This window comes from Cebidichthys violaceus, unplaced genomic scaffold (assembly GCF_023349555.1).
Source record: "Cebidichthys violaceus isolate CVI_PGR_0920_01 unplaced genomic scaffold, fCebVio1.0.p SCAF_10, whole genome shotgun sequence".
Taxonomy (NCBI): Eukaryota; Metazoa; Chordata; class Actinopteri; order Perciformes; family Stichaeidae; genus Cebidichthys; species Cebidichthys violaceus.
In genome coordinates, this window is record NW_027176263.1 from 6817592 (window position 1) to 6840153 (window position 22562).

General features: G+C 42.1%; 1 protein-coding gene across 4 annotated transcripts in view; it reads left to right on the forward strand.

The window, feature by feature from the left end:
* wdfy4 (WDFY family member 4) overlaps positions 1-22562 on the forward strand; it is a 42943-nt gene that overhangs the window by 5516 nt on the left and 14865 nt on the right. For 2 of the 4 annotated variants that reach the window (XM_068723116.1, XM_068723134.1), the window contains exons 3-45: positions 647-758; positions 1541-1668; positions 1864-1992; positions 2084-2273; positions 3137-3326; positions 3546-3706; positions 4902-5134; positions 5214-5353; positions 5643-5773; positions 6066-6167; positions 6313-6503; positions 7405-8135; positions 8270-8363; positions 8466-8680; positions 8805-8902; positions 9055-9283; positions 10483-10559; positions 10650-10868; positions 11013-11191; positions 11296-11527; positions 12079-12230; positions 12305-12416; positions 12508-12698; positions 12816-12968; positions 13106-13179; positions 13512-13673; positions 13801-13898; positions 14000-14096; positions 14229-14431; positions 14876-15042; positions 15119-15238; positions 15326-15505; positions 15589-15747; positions 16191-16317; positions 16428-16579; positions 17244-17482; positions 17578-17711; positions 17826-18017; positions 18120-18229; positions 20604-20681; positions 20814-21005; positions 21094-21169; positions 21260-21474. In XM_068723116.1, coding sequence (XP_068579217.1) covers positions 647-758; positions 1541-1668; positions 1864-1992; positions 2084-2273; positions 3137-3326; positions 3546-3706; positions 4902-5134; positions 5214-5353; positions 5643-5773; positions 6066-6167; positions 6313-6503; positions 7405-8135; positions 8270-8363; positions 8466-8680; positions 8805-8902; positions 9055-9283; positions 10483-10559; positions 10650-10868; positions 11013-11191; positions 11296-11527; positions 12079-12230; positions 12305-12416; positions 12508-12698; positions 12816-12968; positions 13106-13179; positions 13512-13673; positions 13801-13898; positions 14000-14096; positions 14229-14431; positions 14876-15042; positions 15119-15238; positions 15326-15505; positions 15589-15747; positions 16191-16317; positions 16428-16579; positions 17244-17482; positions 17578-17711; positions 17826-18017; positions 18120-18229; positions 20604-20681; positions 20814-21005; positions 21094-21169; positions 21260-21474 — 7164 coding nt within the window. The remainder of the gene's footprint in view (positions 1-646; positions 759-1540; positions 1669-1863; positions 1993-2083; positions 2274-3136; positions 3327-3545; positions 3707-4901; positions 5135-5213; positions 5354-5642; positions 5774-6065; positions 6168-6312; positions 6504-7404; positions 8136-8269; positions 8364-8465; positions 8681-8804; positions 8903-9054; positions 9284-10482; positions 10560-10649; positions 10869-11012; positions 11192-11295; positions 11528-12078; positions 12231-12304; positions 12417-12507; positions 12699-12815; positions 12969-13105; positions 13180-13511; positions 13674-13800; positions 13899-13999; positions 14097-14228; positions 14432-14875; positions 15043-15118; positions 15239-15325; positions 15506-15588; positions 15748-16190; positions 16318-16427; positions 16580-17243; positions 17483-17577; positions 17712-17825; positions 18018-18119; positions 18230-20603; positions 20682-20813; positions 21006-21093; positions 21170-21259; positions 21475-22562) is intronic. The other 2 variants (XM_068723125.1, XM_068723142.1) reach the window with 1 other exon arrangement.

Sequence of the window (22562 nt, forward strand, 5' to 3'; positions counted from 1 at the left end):
TTTATATTTTTCATTTGTAATTCTCTGCCTGAAACGCGTCACAGTTATGAAGAAACCTTTTAACCTGTGCACACACTCAGTATACATTCCATCACAGATCTGTGTGTGTGTGTGTGTGTGTATAACACCACTGATCGGGCTCACAGCTGCAGACGTAATCACTCTTTGTGTGTGTATATGTGTGAGTATATGTGTGTAAGCCTCATGACCAGAATGTCGGGCCTCACTTAAGAACAGCAAACTCAGTGAAATGTGATATCCTCTTATGGAACTGAAAAGAGCATATAGCACTGGCTTCCATTATTGATAGTGTAGTACATTACCCAAATTAGCAGATATTCAACTATAATATGATCACATTGTTTTACTGCATCTCACAATGCGCCAATTGCTGTAGAGTATGTTATACATGAGTACATACAGTACACGGCAAAGTACAACCCAATGAGCACAACATTTTATGCTAATAATGTCATACCAAAACAAAGACATGTTTATATAACATTTTCAAACAAAAATGCTTTTTGCAGTAGAGATCCTCCCTATCTCATGTCTCATTTGCCAGTCAATCACTACAGGCTCTAAAGATTTTGTTTTTGCTCTCCAGTTTATCTTTTGTGATGGACTGTCTCCTCTCTGATCTCAGGTCTGTGAGGATGGTGGAAGACTTGAAGGTTTGAACATAAAGGGGCTTGCAGCTCTCACTGCTGATACTGTCATCCATAATATCCACAGCAGACTGGCTGAAAGACCTGCAGGTACTAACAACTGCTCAGATATATCACAGCGAACGCAACACGGTTTTTTTTCCAGGTGGAGGGACTTTCTACCTCTACTATCCACTTCTGCATTTTTCCAGAATCATTTTTCTCATATCGTAAATGTCACTGATTTCATGTTATTGACAATGGAACAACAAAGCACAAGCAATCCTGTTAACAAAAATGGGGAAACAACGTAATCTGTAGTTCCCTTCTTGAGGTTTGGAAACTTTCTCAGATGTTACATTGATGTTCGGTCAGTTTTCTCTCTTTGTGTCTCCTCTGTCTCACTCCGTGCCCCTCTGTCGCTGGTTGTTAATGTATTTTTCTGGGGGTATGAAGGAGAACCTTTTTTGTTCTAAGGGAAGTAGATGCTTCTGGTTTTGGGTGCAGTCCCTGGTGTCAAGTTTAATGAGGCGCTAACATGGTGCGTGGTACTTTTGAACTACTTTACAAAGGTGTGACTTTTCTTTGTCAATGAGGCTCAGCTGGTCTTTTTAGGTGTTTATTAAAATTATTTCACAGGAACCCTTGTGTAGCACAAAAAACGTGACACTTACCGAAATAGAAACAGAATGAACATTTTCTCTCTGAAAATAGACAAGAAACCTTTACACTTTTGTACACTTGACTGAAGTGTGGATTTAGATATTACGGTGAAGAGAAACGGCTACAGTATGTACGTATGCTGTGTTGTTGTCTGGATCTTGTTGATGACCCTGAGTATTTGCGGTCATGGTTCAGCACATGTTGAGTGATGTTGAGTTTTTTGTTTTCAGAGGGGGCTCGTGCTGAGGTGGTGCGGTTCTTTCAGAGGCAGGATACCAAGGAGACAAACTGTGAGGCGACAGACAATCAAGGATGGCTGCTGTTAAAGTCTCTGCTGCTGCTGACTGCCGACAGCTCAGTGAGTCAATACTTTCAGTCGATCCATGTTGTCGAAAGCTTCTTACATTTGATGAGAGTCACTCATTCATGGGGAAATGAATTACCCATATTTACCTTTTTATATTTATTTCTTTAACTTCAAAATGTCATAATTTGTAATGCATTATTTGAAGGTGTGACTCTGATTTATGTATTTGTTTGTGTGTGTTTGTAGGATATATTGTCCTGTATAAACCCCGGGCTCCCTGCTGCTTTGGTGAAATGTCTGTACCTGCTAGTGTGCCTTCCAGCTGAAAAGGAGAACTTGGCCAAAGAAGAGACATTTCAGGAGCCGCTAACGCAGGTCAATTCAGGCAAATAGCTTCACTCTTTGTATTTTTCCTCCCAATCATGCAAGCTCTCACTCTAAACTTCTTCTCCCTGCTCTACTCCAGGTTCTCCTTCAGCTCTGTAGACAGCCTGTCAATGTGGAGAGACTGGTGGAAACTCAGGAGCTGCAGTGTCTAATCATTGGCCTCACATCACTATGGGACCAGACCAGCGCTACATGGAGACATCAGGCCTCCCGTGTACTCAAGGCAGTCTCTGCTGCAGCAACAAGCAACACTGTCCCAAGCTTGCAAGGTGAGGTAACTTAAAAACTATTGGGATAAGTAACATTTCTTTTTATCTTGTAGTTTTTTAATTGTTCTGCTTCCTAGTTATAATAGACTGTAATACATAAAGTATTACATATATCAGAACACAGGCTGCATAGAAAGTGAATTATATTTTATTAGGGAAAGTTATTTGTGCAGACGGATATTGTTATTCCAGTAACGGGTTGATTATACAGGGACACATGACCACACATCCCAGCAGAGCAAAATACTGCAAATATGTTTCACATGATGCCTCCATCAGTCCAGATAATTCACTTAAATGTCAATGTTCTAGTCCACACATGTTTATGTTGATTTGTTTTGGACACCAGGAAATCATCAGCATTTTCCAGCATGATATTTTTGCTCTTTGCTAAATAATCATCAATCTTTAGAGGTTTGTTAAACCTGGATGAAGATGGGAGATTTTATTGTAGCATGTACTGTATCTCTGAAAAACTGTGTTTTAGTTTAGTTAAGTTTAATTTGATTTTGACATCACAGTAGCTTAATTGTAACCTACATTAATGCACAAGGACCAGATGCACCGTGTTTATTGTTTGTAGGGAAATGCCAATTTACAACATCTGTCCACAGGAGACTTTTTAAATTAAAAAAAGGAAAATAGCAAAAGAAAAGATTTACATCTACAAATACATTCTCAAAAACATGGTTTTAAGAGAAATGTGCTTGAACCATTACTTGTTTGTGGTGAAGAATTTCTTGAATTGGACATTTTGAGTGTGTGGATGCTGTTGTTCTGTTTATCTTGATCTCTATCTGTATTGTTGATCTCTGAGCAAATTACTACTTCACTAACCAAGAACACTGTCATTTCCTCATTAGGCAAGAACTGTGTGCGTATCTGCATCCAGAACCTGTTGCACATCAGTGCTGATGTCTCAGGGTCGCTGCTGGCTGAGGTGGCTGTGGCTGTGTTCAGCTTCATTAGAGACACCTATTCTCTCAATCCAGCCCTCTTTGTGGAGTTTGACAACAATGATGGCTACAAGGCCCTTGAAATCATCCTGAAACGGTGAGAGGAAAGGACAAGAACAGAAGAAGAAAGAAACAAAGTTAATAAACATTCTTAGAAATTAGGTGGAATTTCATGGTGTAAATATAAAGCCCCTTCAAAGGGTGTACTTTTTCATATTGATGTAATTTATCTGCTCTTAGAGTCAGTAAAGACAAATCTGCCTTCCTGTTAATTTAACTTTACTTTTTTTGTCTCTCGTCATTATACCATCGTAAGCTGTGAGGAAGGTGTTTCTGTGGATCAGTTACAGCCTGTGGAGGAGTTGCTGGCTCTCATTGCATCTTTCACCCTGCTTGGAAAAACTGAGCTGAAAGTTGCTCTTTGTGTGACGAATCCCCAACCTCCAGCCTTCAAGTTTGACCCGTCTCTCACCAAAGGTAGGTCAACTCTTCTGCAGTTCTGCATTGTTATTCTCGGACCACCCCACCCTAATTACCTTTAACAGTTGATTGTACCATAAGGTACCTGAACCACCCCTTCCATATTCATACTCCAAACCTTCTAATTATCATCGCATGCATGACTCAGCAAAGATAGGCTTAGGGAGGGGAATGGGCCCCCCAAATGACCACACAGTTCATCCCTCCTTTGCACTTTTACCCTAATATAACCCACCCAAACTGCTCCGCTCCCTTCCCCTGATTTCCTACACACCTCCCCATTCCCCCACTGCTACCCCGCTGCAGTGCACAACACCCCTCAGGTTAACAGGAAGCTGAGGTGATTATGTCTGAGATGATGAAGTGGAGGCTTCCCCTCTAACTCTGTTAGGATGCTCCACATCCATTCACCACTGGCCTACAGCAACCAGCCATCTATCATAGATGCACACACACCTCCATCCAACACTCATAAATAGAGTGTCCATAATAAACACACACACCCATTCAATTATACACACAGAGAGACACACACACTCAGCATCCATCCATCACATCAAGGAGTAGATCTCTCCAGCAGAGGGACCAGGGACTGTTTTCTGCTGATCTTATTTGGCTTTGATACAATTTTGATTAAGTGCGAAAATGAATCCTATTTCTATAACCAGGTATATATTTATACGCAACAACAGTGTTTTGGCTCCCAAATCTAAGACCTCCTCTAAATATTTTGACAATGCAGCCAACAAACTCTATCAAGGCAGATTATGCTACTTTTCTTTTGCCTTTGTGCATGTTGTGTTGTTTGTTTTCAATCTATCTATGTATGTATAACTCGATTGACTTATGGGATTCAGCATGTGCTCTGTGTTAAAGGTTGTTTGTAATGCATTGGTTTTCCTTTTTCTCTGAAATTGACTGTCTGACCTTGCCAGAGCAAAATCTGATAAATTGAGCTTCAAATTCAAAACATCTTTTGGCTAAATTGACCTCAGGCTGATATTGTTTTTCACAATACTTAATGTCATAGAATAGACAAGAAAACATTGTCTTCAAATTCGAAACATTTGATAAACAAACATGCAGACCATATTTTATTCAATATTACCCATTTTAAAGGCCTGAAACCTCCTTTGACAAGTCAAGTGTCCCTTCACATTTTTCATTCTCCATCTCCTACCTTTGTCTCCAGGTTTAGCAGTAAAAAACCTGCCCGCCTTCCACCTGCTGCAGGCTTCCTTGCTGCGTTCTCACGATTCTCTGCTGTGCTGCCAGCTCCTTCGAACCCTGCAGACAATATGGGAGAGGGACCCAGCCAATTTCTTCCTCTTGGAGTGGACTGTCCAGTCGATGGCCCAGCTGGCTGCCTGTGTGTGGCGTAAACCAGCACCTGTCCAAAAACTATTCTTTTCACTGCTAGAGATGGTATGACTTGTCTCCCTGTGCATACTTTTTTTTTTCGATACAACATGCATTTGAGGTTTGATTAAATACTTTCTTACAGGTGATATTTAAGTTGAACTACATCCCCCATGAGACCTTGCGGGCACTGCTGGTTGTGCTGAAGCAGAGCTGGTCTGGGACACTGGCTGGAGGAGTGGCAGAGATAGAGTTTGGAGTGGTGGCTCTCAAGTGTTTTCACAGGTGGGCTGTGCTTGTTTGTACAAATATTACTCATAATTGTTCATAATTCTCCCGCTTCAAATATTTATCTTTAATTTATCTGATGCTAGTCAGAATTTGTTGTTCGTCTCTCAATTGATAAGCACACTCAAAGATAGTTGAAATAGCAAATGACCAAAAATATAACTGTCTCCAAATGGTACTGCAACTGCTTGGTTAGTCTTATCATTGAGACAGATGTACACAGGTAACAGGTAAGACCAGATAAAGTTGCCATTTTTTTCAAAGATCTATCTCCTCTGCTCTGTAGGATGATGGTGCACAGTGGTATGCTAGCTGAGGCACTGAGTGACTGGGGCCTGCTGGAGCTGCTGCTCAGCGAAATTCGTAGGAGAGCTAAAATCCTCAGGAAGGCTGGAGTTGTCTCTCCCCCTCAAATAAGTATGAACTAACATATTTGTTTCCTCAACTTCTGATGTAATCATGATTGTACAACTACTCTCGCAGACAGAGAGTTGATGCTTGTGCCATAACAACGCGTCATTATAGACAATTTGAGATTGAGCAACACACCCAGTCATGAATCACTACCTTCAATCTTTCAAAGTGAGGGATTTTGAAATAAAATTGATGTGGACCTTTGCCCTTTGGCCTGCAAATATGGATCAGCAGCCAGATTTCAGTCTTGTATGTTTACTCTGTAATTTGCATCTGAAGTTCTTGTTCTCTTTAGATCCCCAGCAGCTGCCATGTGTGGAGGACAGTGAGAGACTGCTCACTACCTGTATGCTTCAAGTTGTGTCAACCCTTACTCTGCGTTCAATCAAAAACACAAGTATACAAATTCACTTCTTTTTGATAATTTTTTTGTGAAATTCCTTATTCTTTCACATTCTGCAACCATTTTTTTTGTTCCTTTTTAATGTATGTAACGGCTAGAAACGGCTGTTGTATAACTTAATTTTGCATGTGTATTCCAGTTTCAGTGCGAGACCTTGGTATGGTTCCCTACATAAAGATCTTCCTGGATGAGGATCAATATCGAGGTCCCACTCTGAGTATTTTGGAGCAGCTAGCTGAAATTAACCCAGAGGAGTTCATGAGTACAGCCATAGGAGCCCTCTGCTCCTCTACACAGCAGGAACTCGGTTTGAAGCGGGACCTTTTGCAGGTACTTCCATTTTACATGCACCCGCAGCCACAGACAACAACACACAGACACATCCAGAAGCACTCAGATATGCAGTGAGCTCAGCTGAACTGTAAACGTAGTCTCCTCTCTACATCGAATCATAACAAATTGTAATGCACTTAATACATAATAAGCTAGTGAATTTATTTTCTTAGCATGTGGGACCCTGATAACATTATAGACAAATGCAGATTGATTTGCTAAAATAGGTTTAGCTGTTAACTCAACAAATTTGATTAGGCTAGCAGCCTTGTGCTGTGGCACTCTGAAGATTACCACCTCTATCAGATCAGTGAATGGGACAGAGATCTGATTAAGCCTAACTAAGTTATACACCCACTGTATGTGTCCGTTTTTATAGATGGCTGTGGGAAGAGCACTTGCTTGCAGATATCGTGTGTATTCAATGTGTGTGAATGTGTACGCTTGTGCTTGTTTGTGAATGCTGCAACTTGTTTTGTGTGTGTGTTCTTTGTGCTAACATGGTTAAAGCAGGTGGCAATCAGATTGGGTACGACCTGGGTTGGCAAGTGTTAAGAGCCATTGTGATTACTCCAGTTTCAGTTAATCACATTTGTCCTGCGTTCTGCCTCACACATTACCTACCTGATGGATTAGGTCTCTAAATTGAATAAAGCTAATGTAATTTTGTTCACCTCCAAAAACTAGTTACCAGAAATGATTTATGGTATATCTATATGTTTCATCTATTTTTCATGACATTGTTTTAATTGACTAGGGGGATCCTTTTAAAAATTTGAGCAAAGCATACATTCTCTCTAAAGTATAGAATCGGCTTTGTCACATGTGTGATTAGGCTTTCGTATGTGTAACGATACCACATGTTCACTCTCTCTGACTCGTCGCTTCTGTGTTTCAGTCTGTGCGGAAGGTGCTGGAGAGCCCCAACAGCTGGGACGCCTTCAGGAGAGCAGGAGGCTTCACAGGACTGCTGTCTGTGGTGATCGACATGGAAGGCGCTCTGTCTGACCCTCCCCAGGGAGAAGTGTGGAAGTCTCTCGGGCACCAACCGCTGCTGGACCTCCTCCTCCTCACGCTCCACATCCTGGCCTTGGCTGTGCATCTTCACACAGTAAATGCACACCATTTTGAGACTGGTGGCTTTTATGAAAGGCTGGCAGAGGCTCTTCTCCAGCTGGGCTGCTTCCATGCAAAAGGCCCCGAGAAAGAGAAATTTGATGAAGACGAGGGCTCCTGTCTCAAGACTGCAGAGGACAACCAGTCTCCTGGAAAAAGCTTTCACCAGTTTGTTGAGTTTGCAGAGGCCCCTGAAGCTCCCTCCTCTCCCTCCACCACACCGCAGCCCAATCTGCCTGTCACTCTTCGAACATGTATAAGGCTGCTCTCGTATCTCGACCAGTTCGCCACAGGAACCTACTCTCCTCTGGAGTTAAACTTGGGACTAGAGCCTGAGGATGGGTGTGACAGAGCTAAAGAGAAAGTAAATGGACCAGCAGGGCATGAAGGAGTGTATTCAGGGTCCCCTCCTGTCCACTTGGGATCAGGCCTGCAGTCCGTGGATGACACACACGGAAGATCCAGAAACACAGCACCCAGTATTTCCTCAGTCTGCTCAGAGTCTCAGTACAGGTGCATATTTCTAAACATTTGGAGGTGGTGGAGGCTATATTCCATTCATTCATTGTATTGAATGAATGGGGTCTATATTTGATCTCATAAGTGTCAACCCATACTTAGTTTTGTGTTTTTTGCTTTGCTTACAGAAGGTTCAGCTGCAATCATATTATTCTTCATCCAGGAGCAATCCGTGTTATCATGACTCTCCTTCCATCAGTATTTACTCCAGAGGACCCACAGGTACCTTTCTAGACTGAACATGTTACAGTCCCTTATGTTGCACTTTATGGAATACACATTAGGGCGCCAGTATGAGACAAATTGTCTTTCCTTCTTTCCCAGCTCTCTATGGAGGTCCAGTTCTCACTGGCGCACCACATCCAGGCCATGGTTAAATCCGAACAAAACCGCCAGATAGTGTGCGAAGGGGGTCTGGTCTCCACACTCCTGGCCCACTGTCGGAGCATGTTGCTGGCTCCAAACCACCCGTTACATCTACCTGTTACTCGTATCTTGGAGAAGCTCGCCTCCCAGGCCATCACACCTTCAGACTTCAGGTAAAACATCTGAGGTTCAGACACATACATGTTTTTATTGCACTGAAGATGAAGATACTTTTTGCTTTTTTTTTTGCTTTTTAAATTCATTTGTACTACAATATTTTGTCTTTTTCCTCCTCAGAAAGTTCCTGTGTTTAGGCGACCCACTCATGTGCTTGGCAGACAAAATGGCCATGCTACTAGAACATGCCCCACTAGTCAAACCTCCTGTTTCAAATGGTACAGACATGTTTTGTTCTAATAACTTAATCTTTCTATTAATGCCTGCTCTTTACTGATGCATGTTAGATTCAAACCTCTCAAGCTTTAATTTGATCTATTAGACACAGACATGAATGCAGGTCACATTTTGGTTGTGTTTTCTAAACCAGATCACAGTACAGAAGCAGATGTCTCATCAGGATCCTCATTTAAGAAACTGAAGCGCACTTTCAGCTTGTTAAAGTCTACAACTCGCAGTGAATCCTTTGTTGGTCTGGCAATCCCTGTCCACCAGATCGTCAGTCTGGTGACCATGACGTCGCCGCGCACCTTCAGACCACACCGAGTCTCCTCCTCACCTGCCTTTGTCGAGTTTGACATGACTGAGAGTGGATATGGGTGAGTCCTTGATTTACTGGGTGCCTGTTTAGTCTTGCAGTATCAAATAGACTAGATGGAACTTCTAGTTATGCTCTATATAAATTAATATTGGAACATATGTGCTGCAGAAATAAACTCAGTGAGGTTTGGCTTGTAAGGAAATGTAAAAAATATAAGAATTAACAAGGACTTGTAGAGATGCTTCTCAAAATGTATCTGTTCATGGTAAAAGGTCTAGACAAAGGTTTAGTTCACTGCAGTTGCCTAAAGACAAAGGTGGTCTTGCAGAACCCAATACGCTTTTTTAGAACAGGACCTGTCCCATTCGGTCTCTTGGTTACACTCACATCTTAGGCTTGAAACTTGTGTGGACTCTTGGGCATTCTCTCAGGAGTCTCTGTGAAGCTTAGTGAAGTGTAGGGCCAAAAAAATAAAATAAACATGAAGAATAAAAATGTTTACCCGGCTTGAGGCTCTTTATTTGACTCATGTCACGACAAAGGGATTCATGTGATAGGGGATACGTTTGAGGATAACATCTAGATGTTAGCTTCAAGACAAAGTTAATCCTTTTAAGGCCTTTTTTCTAGTTTACTTGTAACATCAAAAACGAAAAGCGTGTCATGCATCGAGCTCCCATGCAATGTCTATGGAAAGCTGCGTCGAGCACTCAGAGCTCAGTGAGCTGCAGCTGTATTGATTCTGCAGCGACCAAAAGTTGTGGATATTTTAACTTTTAGCAGCTAAATGCTGCCAGAGGGTCCCACAGCCAATTAGTAAACCGTGTCCTGTGATTCCTGTGACATGTTGACACTCATGTGACCTATATTACAAAGAATTTCTGTCTGCCTGAAACAAATGAACACGTCTCCCAGCCGCAGGAGGATGTAATTATTGCAGTGAGCCGCACATCGCCACTGCCATCGCTAACCCTTTTCTATTCAGTACTTTACTCATACGATAGATATGTTACAACCAGATTCTCACAAAAATGGGAGAGTGATCTAGGTAGTGAATACAATTAAGAGGATTTGCAGGAGGCGGTACATCTGGTGCAATGAACCTTCACTTGCAAAAGGCTTGAGGAAATGCACCACCACTGACTGATTGTATCTAAAAACCTAGCCTTTTGTTTGATGGAAAGTATGTTGGAAAAAACTAAACATACAAGATTATTCATTCACTCATTTCTTGCCATGTGACGTTATGCTTTGCAGCTGCCTTTTCCTGCCCTCTCTGGCTACAGTGAAAGGAGTGACTGCTGATTCAATTTCAACAGGTGGAATTGGAGGAGGTAAATGATGAGTCTAAATGTTTGATACTCGCATATTTGTGAATATATCTAAATAAAATATCTAATCATCTCCTTCTTTTCATATTTCAGAATGCCGGGGTTTCCCCCCTTCAGCTGGTCTCTCATTTTCCTGCTGGTTCCAGATCAACCGCTTTAGTTCAGCCTGTGATTCCCACCCAATCCGTCTCCTGTCAGTGGTTCGCCACATGTCCCGGACTGAACAACAGTACATCTGTCTGTCTATCTCCTTCTCAGCCTGTGACGGCTGTCTGGTTATCTCCACAGAGGAGGAAGCATTTACATACCTGGGTAAGAGTGGTAGAAGTTTGGTCGATATTTGAAAACTGTCAGCTATTCCTTATCAATTGTGTTAAAGTGGAACTGCACAATACAAGTTACATCATGACTTCATACTGCAGAGTTTGACTAAATGTATTTCTTCATGTTTAACAGATATGATGGAGCCAGAAGTTTGCTCTCCCACTTCTTTGCCTACATCACTGAGGTTCCGCTGCTCCAGCATGCTGATCCCAGGTCAGTGGCACCATCTGGCTGTGGTCATGGCCAAAGACGTGAAGAAGACCTGTATTGCTTCCGCCTACTTCAACGGCAAGGCAGTGGGCACAGGAAAGGTATGACAAGAGGAGGCAAACTGAGGAGCTGATGATTGACCTGATTCTAGGTCAAATGCGGTATTAATGTATTCGTGTATCATAGCCTCTGCATTTTCTGTCAGATGAGGTATATTCAGCCATTCCCGGGTCAGCATGTCTCCATGGACCCTGCAGCTGTGATTGACGTGTACGGACTGATAGGAACACCAGCTCTCTGGAAGGAGCATGCTGCTCTAGTGTGGCGAGTGGGTCCATCTTTCCTGTTTGAAGAAGCTTTGAGCCCTGAGGCCGTGAGTGTCATGTACAGACAAGGCACCGCCTACCAAGGCAACTTCCTGGCTCTGGGCAACAAAGGTGAGTCACAAGATCTGGTGTAAGAATTTCACAGGAATTCTACTGTATGTCTTTTGTTTACTTACAGTAAGTCATCCTGGTTATGAGCATATGATACATGCTGAATCTGTAAATATATATATATATATAATATATATATATATTTAATTCTGGTTTCATTGGTAGAAAATGATCATAGAATAACACCAGGTTGTTTCTAGATGCCTTAGGAATGTAGTTTTTTATAAATCAATGTTTTGGTTATCTTTTTTGGCATGCGGTAAATCATGTTGTCATGGTGCTCATTGCATGCATGCTGATTTTCTGTGCAGAACAGATTTGCTTCAATGTAGGGGACCTTATATACTGATTCAGAACAACTTAACTTATGTGTCATGTGAGAACAATGTTGACATAGAAATATTTCATAATTAATACACCAATTACAATTTAATGCAATTGCACAACTATGTTTTTTTTAATAGATAGTGATGATTATGGTTACACTTTACAGCTGTAAAACAGTTCTACTACACATACCTGTGTTGTCCCACCTCTCTGTTTGTCCCCAGGGCATGATCCAGATGCTGAGTCTCTCCCTCTCAGGCTGGTTCCCGAGGAGAGGATCTCATTTGGCATCAACCCAGCAATTTCTACATTAACAACTGTCGTGCAGATCAGAGAAAATTACAATGAGGTGGACTGTAGACTGATTGCTAAAGAGGTAAGATGAGTCCATGTTGGACCTATGAGTTTGTTGTTTTGGTACAGAGTAGCAATCATTGTGTGTAATTACAGATGGGGATAACATGCCGGGATCACTCAACCCCTGTGTTCCTAGCTCAAAACATCAGCCAGCACCTGAGCGGTACAGCTCGCACCATAGGAGCAGCCCTGGTTGGACATTTTGGTAAATTTGGTATTATTTTGAAAAGCTTACTTGAATTTGAGTTTTTTTCTTGCAGAAGCACTTGGTAAGTTCTTGGTCCTCTTTCTTCTAGGTGTGCGTACGTTCACCCCCCGCAGTGCATCCAATGGTTTCCTGTACGTTGGCGGACCTGCAGTTGTTCTCAGTCTAGTTGCAATGGCACCAGATGACAGCTCTCTGTATGCAGCTGTCAAAGTTCTTCTTTCTGTGCTGGAGACTAACTTTGCCATGCAGCAGGAAATGAACCGAATCAATGGATATAAGGTCTGTCGAACCTTTCGTAAAGTACTGGAGTAGCTACATGTTATGCAGAAACAAACATCTAAATCTGCTGCCTTACTGTTGAGATCTTTTCTTAAATGTATATTGCTCTGCCTGTAGCTGCTAGCTTTCCTGCTGAAGATGAAGCACAATCTGGTCAGCTACAGAACCTTTCAGTTGGTTCTGTATCTCTCCAGGTCAGTGGAGCTGAGCTCTGGGTTCGGTTGCATACAGAACACAGCTGCTTTCCAGGCCCTGCTGTGTGACCTGGAGGTAAGCAAATCTTAGCTTATAACGGATGTAGAAAATGCATAATTTTGTATGTCCTCCCTGTATTTATTATGTTTTTAATGGTATATGGAAGCTAATTGCCAACCTGTTGTTTCTCTCTCATTATACCATGTTTTTAGGTGTGGCAGAACACATCAGATAATCTCGACCTCTCAGTTCTGAACCATTTTGCTGAAATCCAGAATTCCTCAAGGTAAATTCCACAGCATGTGAACAGGTTGTAGCTTTAATCTAATTCATTATTAAGTCACATGGCCAACAAGTTAGACTACACAATAATAAGGGTGTTGGTTAGGATTGATGCCGGACGTTATCGGCTGTTTTGTCAACATCTGCAGCAGCCTTTCATCAGTATCTCAGAAATGTACACATACACATGTAAATAGTCGAAGGAATGTTCAACAGAATCAGTCACAGAGGACAGACAAGAAGAGCTTGACTGAACTTGTGCATGGATTGCTGAATTAGATTATCTGTCTGTGGGAACAGATTGTGATTGATATTAATGCTCTCTCTGTTTCTCAGCAGTGACAGCAGGAATGCAGCGGCCATGCACAGTATGGGCCTGCTACTAAAGCTGCTGTTCGAGCTTTGTGATCCTGCTGTGACCGTTCAGAAGGTTAAGATCATTTCTTGTGTCATCACATCCCTCCTAAAAGCTCACTTGACCCCTCTGGACACAAGCAGGTACAGTCTGGGAATGCACCAGCCACAACAAAGTGCTCCCGTCATACAGTTTTTATTAAAAAATATCAGACCAGTTAAGTTTTTAGGAATTGCTCTGTATTTCAAATATATCCCATTATCTGGTCAGGCTTGGGCTCTTCCTGGTCTACACGCTCCCTTCTCTTAGTAACAAGAATGAAGACTGCAATGGAATATCTGACGGTGATCTTTCACAGGATACACCAGGTACGCCATATAACACACAGCCACAGCTTATACAGTGCATTACATGTCTCATGGATGACCCTTGTCACCAGTACTGACCCAGAAATGTATCTGTGCTGTAGCTCAGAGGTCTGATCCAGCCAGCCTCATCTGGATCCGCAACCAGCTCTTACAATGTCTTTGCGAAATCCTCAACTCAGACAGCCTTCTAATGGAAGAGTGAGTGGCATCTGGTACTACTTGGCTGAACCAAAACTGGAACGAAAACATATTTTCCCAGTATTTCATGTGCCATAATGTCAGGGCAGAAACTAAACTGCATTAGTCGATCATGTTCTTATTCCCCACCAGTCGGCAGAAGGCCTTGTTCGATGCCCTGGGCAGTGATTGGTTCCTGCTATTCCTTCAGCCCCACCTTCACCCATCCACTTTGAAACTGGGTCTCGTCCTGCTCACACACTTTCTGTCGAGTCCCAGCCAGCAGAGCAGCTTCAGAGAGGGGGTACTCCCAGCAACACTCATAGAGGGCATGGAGGAACCCCTTGCTGTCTTAGGTACATAAAGTTTAATACTTTCTCGAAGTGAAGCAGGAAAATAATTCAATGTTGTCATTTTGCCTCATATTGTGAGGACATGAAGTTATTTTCAAATTTGTGGTGATGACATACGGGTGCTCTTTGGATCCTTCAGGTGTGCTTATTCAGTCTTGTAAAGGCCTCCCTGCATTGGTGGGATATTGTCTCAAAAAATATCAAATACAAGTCTCCTTCAAAAATAATCCAAGGCACACTGTATGTAGGGTTTTTGTTTAAAATCAAAATGCTGTTATTTTACATGGCAATATGTATTTGAAATGGACATTCAATGGATCTTCATCAGGGTCACACCCTGTCTTGGATTATTTCTGAAGGATGCATTTTATATTTTTTGAGACAATATTCCACTCATGCAGGGTTGAATAAGCAACTTCCATCATTGATTTCTTGCCTTCTCACCAGACAACCTTCGAGCCCATTCCTGGTCTTTTGAGTGCCTCAGCACCACGTGTCCAGGCTTTGATGTTCTACAGGGGCTGCTGATCAGACACACTCACCTGCCCCAGGTGTTTGAAGCCCTGGCTTCTCTGCTGCTGGAGAAGAAGACCAGTCACACTGCAGAAGAAAAGGTGGGTAATTTTGATAATTTTGTATCTTGTAAATCACCTTCATCATCCCTTTTATAATGCTCTGTGTCATCTACAGGTGCATTTGGATGATTTCCTACAGTCATTGATTGACAGCCAAACAGACACTCCTGCTCAGCAGCTCTGTGTTGAAGCTGCAACAATACTGCTGGCATTAGTCAAAGCCATCATCACTCAGGTGAGAATGTAATAACCGTACACCTTCAGTATTTTCACCACTAATTGATAATGTATAATAACTAGTATTATTTTAATGTTTTAACAGCCTGTTCCTCCAACAAAGGACATGTCAGGCACTGATGCATCATGGGAGTTGCAGCTCCCAGCAAGTGTGATGCAGTTCCTTTGTCTACTCCATAACCTGCGACCCAGAGACCCCCTGTGGGCATCACCAGAGTTCCTCCATGCACTCGCTGGAGTCGTGTATCCTCTGGACATTTCAGAGGTTTGTGTGTTATTCTGGATTTACGAAGCCCAAACAATTCTCACATCACTGGTCTTATTCACTGTTTTTTTCACTTCTTTCAGGAAGTGGTTGAGCCTTGCGTAGTGAGTGAAGGTGAGGACACATTCAAGAGTCCTCCAAAAGGGAAGCCGGTGTGCGACTTCATCCGTATTCTGCTAATGGACAGTCTTTTTAATGTGTCTGCCAACACCAACACACATCCTCTCCTTCTGCTGCTGGAGGTGAATGCACAGACACACATGAATACAAACAATTATTTACTATATTTTGTTAGTTGACGGAACACACTCTAATATCGTTATACATGCAACACATACGCATTATTGTCAAAAGGCATTCCCACTGATAATAGGCTCTTCAATAAACTAAAACAAACACTGCAAAACTCTCATTTCTCCAGAAGGTGCCACTCTTTGCTCAGCTACTAAATAAGGCAGAGCCAAGGTACTGTTGATAAAATCATTCACCACTAGGAGGGAGAGAGCAGCAGCAGGCCTGCAGAACTACAGATTTCTGTAGAGGTGTTTTCAGCTAGATGAGCTTAACTCGCATGCACACACACCAACACCTACACTTGACACAACATTAGACAAGGTGTCAATCAATCATATTACTTATAACATATACGCCTTTTTTAAACTAATAAACTGCATAAATGTCACAGTTTTCCCCTGAAGGTGCATTGCTGGAACAGACACAGAGCTTCCAGACTGAACTGCTGGAGTTGACCATGGACATCTTCCACATGCTTAGCCATGAGGAAGAAAACAACACTCATCTCATCTCACAAGGTAGAATAACAATGCATGCTTTACTCAAAACTCAAACTGATAACCGTGTTCATGCAAAAAAAGAAGAAGTTTTGTCATCTGAATCCGCTGCTTTTTATTTTATCTCTCAGACGTCAAGAGTCAGACGCCTGAAGGCCAGATGGGCACGTTGATGGAGAATGTGGTGTTCTTCAGTAAGACTCTGCAGCAGAAACTTTACAGCGGAACATTCTTGGGAGACTCTGAGAGTTTGATCAACTTCCTCGCGGATCAGATTGTTGTGGTGAGACAAACACAGAGAGACATGAACATGAATACAGCAGTATGCACACACCTCCATGTAGATACTTAATATGGAAAAATATGTTTTCACCATGAATCTGACATTTATGGTTCCTTTTTTTACACTCGAGCCACACTTGTCTTAAAATATGAGACCAGTGAGTAGAAGTCAGCTTCTTTGGAACAGGGTAACAGATTTATAGTGAAATTTGTAATGATATTGTGATTTTAGCTGTTTTTTTGTTTGGTGTTATTTTTGTATTTTTCCTAAATTGTGGTCACACATTTTTGGATTACATGATTGTTTTTGTTTAGTTTTTATGTTTTAATGACTTGTGCGTTTGTTGCGTTTTCTTTTTCTTCTAATTTCTTGGGGCTCTATCATCTTGTTGGAAATAAATGTTATCATTTGGATATTTTTTGTTTCTTTGTCTGATAGTTCATAATCACTCAATAAATCTGATAATTCTGTAAATTGAAGTTAAAAGTAATCTGTTCATTGTCAAAGGGAAGACCAATTGGAACACTGGATTGTGTAAATCTGCCCACAGGTCACTAATACTTACTACTCACTACTAATACTACTTACTACTAATACTTATTACTCCAGTTTTATATTATATTATTATTAAACTGATTACAGATACACTGCTGTTCACTTTTAGGCTCTGGAGAAAGGCCAAACTCAGAAAGAGAAGACTGTGTCTGCACTCTACTCGTGCACCAATAAAGTCCTGCTTCATCTCTTGTGTCAACCGCGGCGTTCCCAAGAAGAAAAGGACGGCATCATCAGGGCATTGCAGACCTTCATGGAACGCTGGGATGTTGTCATGGCGACTTACAATGCAAACGTGAACTTCATTACATGCCTTCTTCATTGTCTGTTACTGATACGATCGGGCAGGTAATAATAAAACAAAAAGATGCACAGAAATTATGTAGTCGAAACTCGAGTTCACTGGTATTTCAAACATTCACACTTTTTTTTGTTTTTTGTAGCTACCCCGAAGGTTTTGGATGTGTTGCACAAAAAGTGCTGAACAGGAAAGCTTCGTCCCAATTGTTTGTTACAAGAACCAGACGTTCTGCACGCCTCAGCGACGGAGCAGACATTACCACAGGTATGAAGGCCGGTATGTGAGGTATTATCCCTTTAGCCTGACATTTTTGTAGATTTTCTAAGTCCATGGAGATTTAACTAGAGAGTTCAGAATGAATGTGTGTGTGTGTGTGTGTGTGTGTTCCAGATGACAGAGAGCTAGTGTCCTTAGCGGAGGCCTGCTGGTCAAAGGTGATGGCAGAGAGGCAGCACACGATTGAAGAAACCTCCAAGATGGAGATCTCAGCGAGCCACACGGCTGAGACGGGGCCTGTCAGCATGACTGACATCAGCCCTCTGTGGGAGGAGATGGCACACAAAGCCTGGCTGCTACACACAGGTTAACTATACTAATAACTGCAGAAGAAGAAGAAGAAGATGCCTGAATGTTAGCTCTAGGTTTATGGGAAAAAAATCTAAACATTTTTTTTTCCCATCTCAGAGTCTCAGAAGAAGAAGGTGGCCGGCAGTTCTCAGAAGAAGTTCGATATGATCAGCAGCGCTGTTCGCTCAGCTTTGGGCAGACTAGGCAAAGAGTCAGTAACAGTAGAGGTAAATACACACTCACGTTCCCTAATTGTTTGGATCTTTGGCACAGGACAGAGAGATTTGTATGCTTGTGACTGTTGTCCCCTTTGCATAGTGTGGGGTTGTTACCTTTTCCCAGGTGTCCCAGAGCACTGTGCCCAAACACTCATCCCAAAGTCACTGCTGTGTTTGTGTTGTGGGCCGTCCAGCCCTGTGGGGGTGTTTGATTATTTCTTTAAATGGATTTGGATTATCACAGCTGATTGCCCCTGAGTGGGCATAGTAATTGATATCTGTTAGGCCTATCCACAGGAACACTCAATACAACACACTGTTTGCTGCTGAAGGTTAAAGACGTGTTTATTGTTGTTTTTCCCCCCAAAACACGTGGCCCACATCATTAGTTCCCCCACAACGCTTAAGACGTTGAGCCATCTGGAGCAGGGAGCGGGGACATATTACTCAGGCACACAGGCATGAAATTACCGCGTCTGTGTGTCGGTCTCACCCCCACAAAGCGTGTGTGTGTTCTTGTTTGTGTGCTCCTCTTGCCGACAGAAATCGGCTTGGCAATTATAGTGGTACCAATCTGATGAAAACATTATTCATTTGATGTTATTCTTTATCATATCAGTCTTTGACAGGCTATCAGAGAGGGTGATGAATTGTTTTTTCCATCTGAGAGGCAGGGAGGAAGAGGGAGGGATGTTTTCCTTCTGCCTCTCTGCCGTGTGTTGCACCACTTTGCTCTGAGTAGGTTGCAGCATGCATCGAGTGTTCAAAATCATCAGTAGTGGTCAGCCAGTCTGTTCATTTTCTAGTCATCTTCATGAAGAAACAAGTGAGTCATTAATTCATTTCTGGATCATCAACTTATGACCTTTAGTTGACATGTCATGAGCTTATGGGGGGTCTCTTCTCAGTCACTGGATCTATAGTGATGTATTTCGAACGAGCATAGTTTCAGATATCTACTTTTATTAAACAAAAAAAGAGTTTTAAAGCCTACTGTAGGTAATGAATGAGAGTACGGAGACTGATAGGCAGACTGTGTCCTAAATCAAGCTTCAGTGCAATTCTTCTAGAGATTTATTTCATCAGCGAATGCAGTTTCCATAATCATATCTGTGTCCTCATATTAGAAAGATAATTAACAGCACTAATGATCACGTTAAGTTCATTACACATTCACTGCCAGCCCAGAATGAAGTTGACATTATGTTGCCTTATCATCAAAGGTGGCGTATTGTTGGGAAGTCATTAAAATGGAAATGAGTGTGATGTTCTGATGTTAATTGCAGAGGGAAGAGATGAGTTATGTATTTAATGCAGCATTTAAAAAGCCAATGAGGTTCCTATCTGCTAAATAGGGTAATTAATGCTATATATTACTTATGTTTGTCCAAATGAAGGAATGAAATTAGGAGATGATGACGCCGACTTGCTGTTTATCTGTCGCAACACGGCTCTAGTTCGCAAACTTCATTATTGCACTCTTTTTTTTTGTCTGTAATATTTCTATAATCTCCCCTCAAATTACTCCTTTATTTCTTTCTCTGCACAACTTCTCATTTGGATAGGCAGTCAGTCATTTAGAGAAACAGTTTTCATTTCCAGAGGGCTTGTCAAAGTTTGTTGTCAACTTTTACGCATGGGTTTATTCTGAAATTATGAATTTCTGATTTTTTTGCATCTCTAGTATTACAGAAGTAGCCGTTTGTTTTTATTGTACTTGAAATCAATTACTGCATTAATGGGGTTATTCCGCAAAACACAGAATTAGCATCTGTAAATAAGACTAGATATAAAGACTTACTGCATGTTCATTCAGTCAATTAAATGGCTTTCCTGGGTCAGCTGTGAGGATGGACACATGTTGTTTCACTAGTCTCTCAGCGAGCACTGCTGTGATGATGGGCTTAATGAAGCAGTTAACAGTCAGAATATGATCCCTGTGTGTCTGCTGAACATGAGCATCCTGCAGTGTCAACACGGCTCTGTTTTGGGTTTTTCTATTTTTTCTTTTTTTTAATGTTTTAATCAACACACACACACACTGACACACAGTAAAGCCACACACACTAGCCTTGCCCTTGACTGTGGCGTGGCTCAGTGATATTAATGTTTATGTTAATTAGATCACACCAACAAATGATTACATTTCCAGGCAGGGTTATTGTAAGACTGTAGCCACTAGCTTATTTTGCCCAGTGAATGCAATTTAGAACAGATGTAATTGTATGAATGCATTGTAATTGCATGAGGAAACAACAATACCATTATGAATATACAATCTCTGTGAACATGATGTGTGTTTACAATATGAGCTAGAGGAAGAGCGATTGTGCCGCCCGCTCTTTTCATTTGCACCCATCGGGTTACTCTCCTTTCTCTGTAGGAGTTTCTGTCCTACATGGAGTCACATCGACAGAGAGGCCACAGCATGTTTGAGAGCATGAGGACAAACCACTTACAGGTTTGACAGAAATGTGACCATGAATATACTGTAATAAATGTAATTTTAAAAAAACAAGTTGGATCTGTAATAATTTTTTTGTTATCTCCGTCTCATCTATTCCGTCTATCCGGGCCTGTTTCTGCATCCCAGTTAAGAGCCAGTGAGTGGGAGCGAGTGAGCTCCAACTGGCTGCGTGTGGAGGCCGAGCTGTTGAGGGAGAGAGCTGTTTTCGGCCCTGGCCCAGGGGTGCTGCTGAGCCAAGACTGGGTTCAAGATGCTGCTGAAGGACCCAACCGAACCAGATCACGCATCCGCAGAAAGGCTCTGAGACATTCCGAACGGGTATAGCCTTTCAGTGTAGAGCGGGATCTGTGGAGCAGTGTCCTATTTAGTGTTCAATCTATAACAGAGCCATATGTTGTTCCAACAGGTGCTAGGAACGCTGTGTCTGGGTTTAAGGACTGGCATGTCTGAGGAAAACAAAAATAGACCAGAAGGCGACATGGGTAAAGACAAGTGTTTACTTTTTTTTAAGTTTGCTTTTATCAGAATGTGGATGTTGGCTCAGTAGGGACATTTGTTTCCTTTGTTAACAGAGCCCAAGATCCTGTGTGAAGTTGGAGCAGAGGCAAAAGAGGATGAAGAGGAGGGAGGACAGGATTTTGACCGTTTGACCTTCTTCCCTGCCCTGAATGAGACACCTGCTGTTACTGAGGGTCCAACCAACCCCTTGACCCCCGAATCCTGCTCCAACACACAAGACTGCCACGACATACGCATCATCCTGCAGGAGCTGCACCCTGGAGAGGAGGTACTGGGTGTGTTCTGGGTTAAAAACAACATGCCTCCTTACCACCCTGCTAATATTCACAATCATAATTATCTGATGTAGACTCAGGGATTCCAATAGCCCAGCGCTGCTATCAGAATTTCATCTTTCCTCATTAGTGTAATGTTTTAATGTCGAGACGCAGCTCAGCTCCTCTCATTCTTCCAGTGAGTTAGAAACCAAGGCACATGTTGACAGGGACTCTCATCACTCCGGCAACCAGCGGCGGCTTTTAATGTTTCTGACAGAAGTATTAATAAAAACAGTAGGAGGTGATGCAAGCTGTCTTACATCAGCTTAGTAAGTGTGTGATGTGTGCAAGTGTGTCCTGTTGTCTTGCAGTGGTTCAGTGTGAGTCCTGCTGAGCTTCCTGTCAAATCAACACAGTCATTAGCTCTGAAAAATGCGCACACACACACACACACACACACACACACACACACACACACACACACACACACACACACACACACACACACGCACAGTAACACAGTAACACACAAAGGGAGACCCACTCATAATTAGCTTGCCAGCGCCAATAGTGTGATTATGACAGTAATGTGTGTGGGGAGAAATCAATGGTCTGACATTAGGCTCTCAGTCAATAAAAGTCCTCCTTTTCTCTCCTTCTTCCCATCATCAGCTAAATCACCCACAGACTGATAACGCATATCTGTCCAGTGCACACTAAGGAGATAAGGAAACAAGTTTATTGTTATGTATTTAATCTTTGACAACAATAAATGTAACTCATTTTTTTCTGAAATCTGAAATTAGAGACAGTGGTCCTGATGCAAGTTTGTATTTACTAATGGAACACTGCCATACAATCTGACCATGATATAGCTCGATGTACGACTCCTGTGCCGTGAGGCTGAGACTCGCTCACCTTGAATCTTATGAACCGCCTTCACGTCACGACAAGTGATATTATTCATCATAGCATGTCTCTATGTGTGCATTCATACTAGAGGTTCTGATCACTTAGCAGGTTTCCTATTGTGTGTGTGGCAGTGATTAATTCTCCTAATAATGGCCATGCAGTGCCTCCTCCTCGACCAAGTGTTTGA